Source organism: Helianthus annuus, chromosome 6 (genome assembly GCF_002127325.2).
Source record: "Helianthus annuus cultivar XRQ/B chromosome 6, HanXRQr2.0-SUNRISE, whole genome shotgun sequence".
Taxonomy (NCBI): Eukaryota; Viridiplantae; Streptophyta; class Magnoliopsida; order Asterales; family Asteraceae; genus Helianthus; species Helianthus annuus.
Window position 1 is genome coordinate 1,388,639 of NC_035438.2, and position 7,105 is coordinate 1,395,743.

Consider the following 7,105-nt stretch of genomic DNA (forward strand, 5'->3'; position numbering starts at 1 on the left):
AAAGTTATAAGCTGGTCAAAAAGTCACAAGCCACTAACTTCTTAAAAATGACTTTTTGATGACTTTTTTCCTTTTCAAAAATTTATTTTGAACAGGAGTTTTAGGTTTTCCAAACACTAAAAATCCTTTTTAGCTTTTTGATTAAATCAATAAGTCATAAGTTGAGTTGGAAAAGCTTAGTCAAACATGTCCCAAATTACTAGATTACCCCTCATTTAACACTCCTTATATTTGTTGGCTTATGAAAGAATGTCCATTTTAGTCATTTTACATTAATAAGCTAAGCCAAACACTTTTTTAGAAAACAAATTATTGACTTATTGTCTTTTCCTACCTGATAAGCTAATCCAAACACTTTTTTAAAAACTCATTTCAAAAAGTAATAAGTCAATAAATCCTTTAAAAAAAAGTTCTTTTTAACTAAAAGAAGCTTAGCTAAACATGCCCTCAATATTTATTTATTAAAAAACTATTTTAAGATACATATATCAATGTTTTCAACTTTTGGTATGTCACCACCAAATGAAAATATAAATAGACACCAAAGCAACAATTTTCCCAGATGAAAAAAAACGTAGACCCACTCAACACGCAATAAGAAGAAGAGAAGTTGATCGGAGAATTAAGATGAAACTTGTTTGGTCGCCAGAAACCGCCGCTAAAGCTTTACTGGACACCGTTAAATCCGTAAGCACTCTATATATTATACCCCATCGATCATTTCATTTAAATTATATTATTATCATTATTATTATTATTATTATTTCAAATAAATTTCGGGGTGACTTTCTCCGGGGGAGAGTAGTCGCCGCTTGAAGTTTTGTTCGTGACAAAATTTTATGTGTGGACAAGGAGTTTTACCACACTGAGCCTTGTGGTGGTTTACTCTGGTCACCAACGCTGTCTTTGATTGCGAGCGTTGGTGGCCTTTTGCTGATGGGTACACACGAGTGGGTGACCGGGCTTTGTTAGTCGTTAAAAAAAATCGAATAAATATCTAATTATGTTTATTTATTTTTATTAAAAAAGTGCAAAGGTTTGGACGGATCAAGCGTGGCGGAGCTGATCGCCGCCATGGCCGGCGGCTGGAACGCAAAGCTCATAGTGGAAACATGGTCACAAGGTGACGTGGCAACCACAAGCATTGGTTTATCAATAGCAAGTGTGCACACGTGCGGCCGGCACGTGTGCATAGTTCCGGACGAGGTCTCGAAGACGGAGTACTCGCGCGTGTTAAGAACAGCCGGAATGTCGCCGGAGGTTATTGTTGGGGTGCCGGAGGAGGTGGTTAAAGGGATGGTGATAGATTTTCTGGTGGTGGATGGTCAGAAAAACAACTTTGGTCGGGTTGTTATGGCGGCGAAGTTCGGCGGGCGTGGGGCGGTGGTGGTTTGTAAGAACGCCGCAGCGCGTGATGTACGGTTGCGGAGCTTGTTTGACGGTGGATCACGGCGGATTGTGAGGTCGGTGTTTTTGCCGGTGGGGGATGGGGTGGATGTTGCCCACGTGGCGGCGGGTGAAGGTGGCGGGTCGGGTTCGGGTTCGGATAAAGTGAAGAAGAGTAGGTGGATCAGACGGGTCGATATTCGATCCGGTGAAGAGTTTTTGTTCCGCAAGTAAAGAGCAAACACTAAAGAGAGTTTGTTTACAATTTTTTTGTTAGTTTGATGACTTTGGTTTATAGGTTTTGATAATCCGAATTTTGTGTATATCATTAAGGAATAACAATTCCGTTTATATTTGTGCGGACTTGTCTTGAGCGTTGGAGTGTCTAGGGGACGTCGCGTATGAGGCCGCTCTAACGAGTTTGATGTGATTGTTCGTTGTAGAGACGGAGAACGGTTACATCACTATCGATATGGGCTCGAAAGTCAAAATGGAGGAGTCTCACATCCATAAAGCATCCACCCGAAACCTCGAGTGACTCGAATTTTTAACAATAACTTTATTTAGGTTTATATCGTAATATTTTTTATTTAGTAACTTTTACAATTTGATATGATAATCTATCAAGGTAGTCGTTCTTATGATTTTCATGTACCTTAAATAACCTTTTATGGTAGTAAACATGGCCGATAGACATACATGTATTTCAAAAACATATCAACTTTGATATAGTTTGGCAGAACAATAAGCTTTTTTTTCTTAGTGAATAAAATCTTTAGAACTCTTTTTTTCTTAGTGAATAACATCTTTAGAACTCTTAAATTTTAATAATATTTTTTTCTATATCATTCATATTTAAATTAATATCATATATCAGCGTTTTTCCAAAGCTAATACACTCTTTTATATACCTTTATTGTTTCGATTTTAGCTTCTCAAATAGAAACAAAAAAAAAATTATAAAACTATCTAAGATAAATCAAAACAAGTAAATTACGATTTGGCTCTTGTAGTTATATCACTTTTACCCTTTTAGCACAAAAAGAAATTTTTTAACATCTGAGCCCCCAACGTCTTTTTTTTCTAACTCTTTTGCCCCTAAAAGTAAATAGATGAGGTTAGTGTTAGGGGCCAAAAAAGTTAGGAAAAAAGACATTTAGGACTCATATGTTAAAAGATTTCTTTTTGGTCTAAAAGCGCAAAAGTAATATAACTACAAGGGCCAAAAATCGTAATTTACTCTATCAAAACTATTTTTAAGTGGAAAATTACCTTGACTACATATAAAAGCAATGATTAATAGAAAAAATGACTCTTTAAAAGATTTTATAGTTTCTTTTTAACGCATTGATCTCACCGTTCATTTTTATGATTAGATGTTATTCAATATGTTTTATGGCTTTCAAATTCAGGGTCTATTAATTAACGTTGCCTAATAATAAAATACAATAACACTAAGCAAGATATTAAATAAATGGTGCCTAAGTACAAGTCGACAAACAGACAACTTTATAATATATTTATCAAGTTAAAAAAATGCTTTAAGACATGAGACAAGGAGTATTTAATCCTAAGATTTTTTTAGTTGACTTTTTATAAAAGTTTTTTTAACAACAAATTTTGATCGCTAACGGATCACTAGAGTATCATCGTGCCACCAGCGAAACCACCCGAGCATATCCATCTCTACTAGACATAATGTCTATACATCAATTCGGGAGAAAACTCAATACATATGGGAAAAACTCCCTTGTGGGATGGGAATCAAACCCAAGACCTATTGGTCACAAAGTCTTATCCTACTCCCAAGATGTCACTAGGTTGTAAAGCCATTATTTTATATATGTATTTCAACAACCGTTAATTGCCTTATTAAACCTTTGCGATATATGTGATTTGACACGTGGAAAACAAACCCAAACCCACGCCCGTGGGGTATGGTGGGGCTTGGGTTGGGGGCATAAGTTGACACATGGGGGCATGTGAAATGACTAGTTTGGTCTGGCCATTGAGAGCCCGCCATGTCACCTTGCTAGCCTGCCCCACGCCCGGCTTCAAACCCAAGCCCCAAGGGCCACGCCCCAACCCAAGCCCACCCGGGGTGGTGGCTTGGGCGTTTTCCCCCAACTCACGCCTCAACCCAAGCCCCATACCCCATAGTCTTAAGTAGTTGTAATATAATATACGGTTGTAATAAATAGTTCGTAAACAATAGTACTTGAAACGTGTTACGTTATAGTTTTAGATTAGATGCGTGTGAATTTCACTAACATAGATTTGCAGTTTTAGCGAACCTTATTCTGCTAACTTCGGTTTCTTTACGTCTATTAATAGATGTCTCGCACACATCAATTTTGTGTAATTTATTTTCATCAACTATGATTTGAAAGTGAAAGTGAAACTCAATATATATTTTATTAAGAAATAAATGTGGATGACAAACCTACTTATTATCCTAAAAGAATATGATATTGCCATTGGTGTCTAATATGTTACCGCTTTACTTCAGCTTTAAATAAATGTAAACTAAAATCTTTCTTGTCTAGAATCTAGAAATAAAAATAAATGTAAAACTAAATTCTTTCTTGTCTAGATACAATTAAAATGCAACACACTTATCTTTTAGCCATCTGTCTCACGTATGATTAAGTCTTATTAGGGGGTCGGGGCACCATGTGATGGCCTATTATCCATATGTTTTGGACCGTTAAACACTGCGGCCACCAGCCTTCTTCCACGCGTGGAATAGATGATGCGTGCTTGTCATCACGCGTTGATTTTCAATTTTTGTACCGTTGAAATGACCGTTGGTTTGATGAATATGACCGTTTGGATGATTTTGCTATTTATATACACACAATACAATTTTTTAAAATACCAAACAATACAACCATTCCAACAGAAAAAAAATACAATCTTCAAACAACAAAAAAATCAAATTCAGCCCAAAATGGAAGGTTCAAGCAAACGAGGTTCGGATTCGAAGAAAAAACTTGTACGACCAAAGGTTCGAGCTAATCTTGGCGAGCCGGCGAGATTTCGGTTGCAAGACGAACCCGACCCAATCCCACCATTTCAAACCTGACCGTTTCCCAACCAACCCTTTAAACGTCTTGTTACAACCGCACAACACTCTCCACGAACCGTTTAAGTCGATCGTACTTTAACGCAAACGCGAGATACGTGAAAAGTGTGGTTGGGAGACGCCGTGGACTTTTAGGTTTTTTTAATTTGCAATGTTTAGTTTTTTTAGTTTGTAATTTAGGATTTATTTAAATGAAATTTATAATCTATAATTTTATTGTGTTATTGTTAATTTATATTTAATTAAATACATTCGTTTATGTACTTTATACTAAAACAAAGACCATTGATGTTTATCTTATATTAAACAAAATAAAACAAAACATATATGGCTGTTTAATCATTTCCTTGTTTTATTTTAAAAACTCAATTTTAAAATTATGAGAATCTTACTATACTAATAAACAAAAATCCTTTTTGGACACATGTCATTCTCTGGTAATTTCTCACCCTTAGTTTTTATTTATCTCTTTTATTAAATAATAATAATATTAAACATCAATTTAATTAAATCTATTTATCTCTTTTGTTTAATTTATTTCTTTTTAACTCTAAAGTTTCAATTTTTGGCAATTTAAGTCTAAAATTTCAATCTTTGGTATTTTAACCCCTTTAATTAATTTGATTTTTCACTTCTAATTCAAAAGTTTTCATCTTTTGCAATTTAACCCCTTTAATTTTTTTTACTTTCAATCCAAAGCTTTTCATCTTTTGCAATTTAATCTCAACACTTTTTTTACTTTCAACTTTAGTCTCTGATATACTTTTCATCTTTCATAAGTTCTCCGTTTAACGTGTCGTTCTAAATTTCCGACTTAACAGGCCGCAACGTGCGTGTGGTGTTCAACGTTTTTCATCTATTTTTTCCTGTTTGACATGTCCGTCGCAGCACGTCTATTTTTCCCCGTTTTATATAGGTCTGTCGCAACGTGCGAGTCAGAGATCGACTTAGTTATTTTTTTCTCGGTTTTACACACAGGCTCGTGGTCATGTAAGAAACATTTGCCTTTCATCTAACATGATATATAACTATTGAATACCCCGCCGCATTGCGGCGGGTGGTAAATCTAGTAAAATAATAAATTAAAATCATATTATAAACTATAAAGACAAAAGGCAAGATAAGCACACAGAAGATAAGACATAAATATTTAATTGTAAACTCGAACAAAAATCTTTGTCACTTCCATTTTCGCAATACAAATATATTCATTACATCATTTGAGCTCGATAATTAAGTTAATTTGACATAAATAATCTGTAACTTGCAAGATAACTAATATTATTTGTAAATGTCTGCTGTCACTTGCGCTTTTGTTTCAACTTAATTAGCTGTATTAGGTAATTTAATATATGTATATATTAACCGATTCTTTTCCAAAATAAAGTAATAAAATATCACTAACCATTTTATTTAACTTATCTTAAGATAGTTATAAAATAGGGAATAAAATAAAGAGTTTTTTTTTTTTTTTTCTAAATGAGTGTTGGTATAAAAAGTATTAACAAAATAGGTGATTTGAAAAGTATTAACTAGTCTATATCTATACATATAATAAAGTAAACCAATATATGACACGTGTCATTCATTGGAGGCGTCTATTTTTTGGTTTTCCCGCCTTTCTTTCATATTTATCTTCTAACAATTTATCTTTTAATTTGTAGATAATATTAAATAGAAAAATGTTTTAATAATTGTAAATAATATTAAATAGAAAAATGTTTATCTGATAACTATAACCCTTTTATTGAAGTATTAAAGGGTTTCACGCTTTTTTGCACATGGTCTTTTATGCTTTAAATTCTAGGATTTGGCTAAAACACACTTTGCCATTAATCACATAATTTTTTTGGATTTATTAAAAATTCATGACTATATTATATACTTATAAGCTTGAATATATATGTCAAACTTAAAAATTATTCTTCAAAAATTCAGTAACATCTATACTCTATATATAGTAACACGTGTCATTCATTGAAGACACGTATTTTTTAAGTTTTCCCACTTTTCTTTCATATATATCTTCTAATAATTGTAAATAATACTAAATAGAAAAATGTTAATTGAATACAAAAAATATAGGATAACATCAAATGTATATCGATTACTTAAATGAGTATACACACGTATGAGATTTTTTTACTATTATTATTAGTTTCATTATTTATCAAATATATATAAGTGTGTCCGTCTTTGATTTGCATTTACAAGAAATATTTATTAGAGTTAATTACATAGTTAGTCCCTGTGGTTTGCACAAAGTAACATACTTAGGTACTAATAGTTTAAAATCACATTCTAGGGTATTAACTTTTCATTTCGTAACGTTTGGAGGTATTAACGTTATTTGTAGGTTTAAAATCACATTCTATTAGTACCTAAGTATGTTATTTTGTGCAAACCACAGGGACTAACTATGTTAATGCCCTAGAAGTTAATACCTCTAAATGTTACAAAATGAAAAGTTAATACTCTGGAAGGTGATTTTAAACTATTAATACCTAAGTATGTTATTTTGTGCAAACCACAGGGACTAACTATGTAATTAACTCTATTTATTATATAGGATCGGCTCAACCATTTTAGAGGCCTAAAGCAAGTTTCAAAATCGGGGCCCTTCTTGCCTATTTT

General features: G+C 33.1%; 1 protein-coding gene across 1 annotated transcript; it reads left to right on the forward strand.

Moving 5' to 3' along the window:
- The first annotated feature begins 550 nt into the window (after positions 1-550).
- LOC110864266 lies at positions 551-2,064 on the forward strand. Its single transcript, XM_022113301.2, has 3 exons — positions 551-687; positions 1,030-1,616; positions 1,830-2,064. The coding sequence occupies exons 1-3, from the start codon at positions 628-630 to the stop codon at positions 1,897-1,899; spliced, it is 717 nt and encodes a 238-aa protein (XP_021968993.2). The 5' UTR covers positions 551-627; the 3' UTR covers positions 1,900-2,064.
- The last annotated feature ends 5,041 nt before the right edge of the window (positions 2,065-7,105 follow it).

Coding starts and splice junctions, on each gene's coding strand:
- LOC110864266 (XM_022113301.2), top strand. CDS start 628: ATGAAACTTGTTTGGTCGCCAGAAACCGCCGCTAAAGCTTTACTGGAC. Junction 688..1,029: donor TACTGGACACCGTTAAATCC/GTAAGCACTCTA, acceptor TTATTAAAAAAG/TGCAAAGGTTTGGACGGATC. Junction 1,617..1,829: donor GAAGAGTTTTTGTTCCGCAA/GTAAAGAGCAAA, acceptor TGTTCGTTGTAG/AGACGGAGAACGGTTACATC.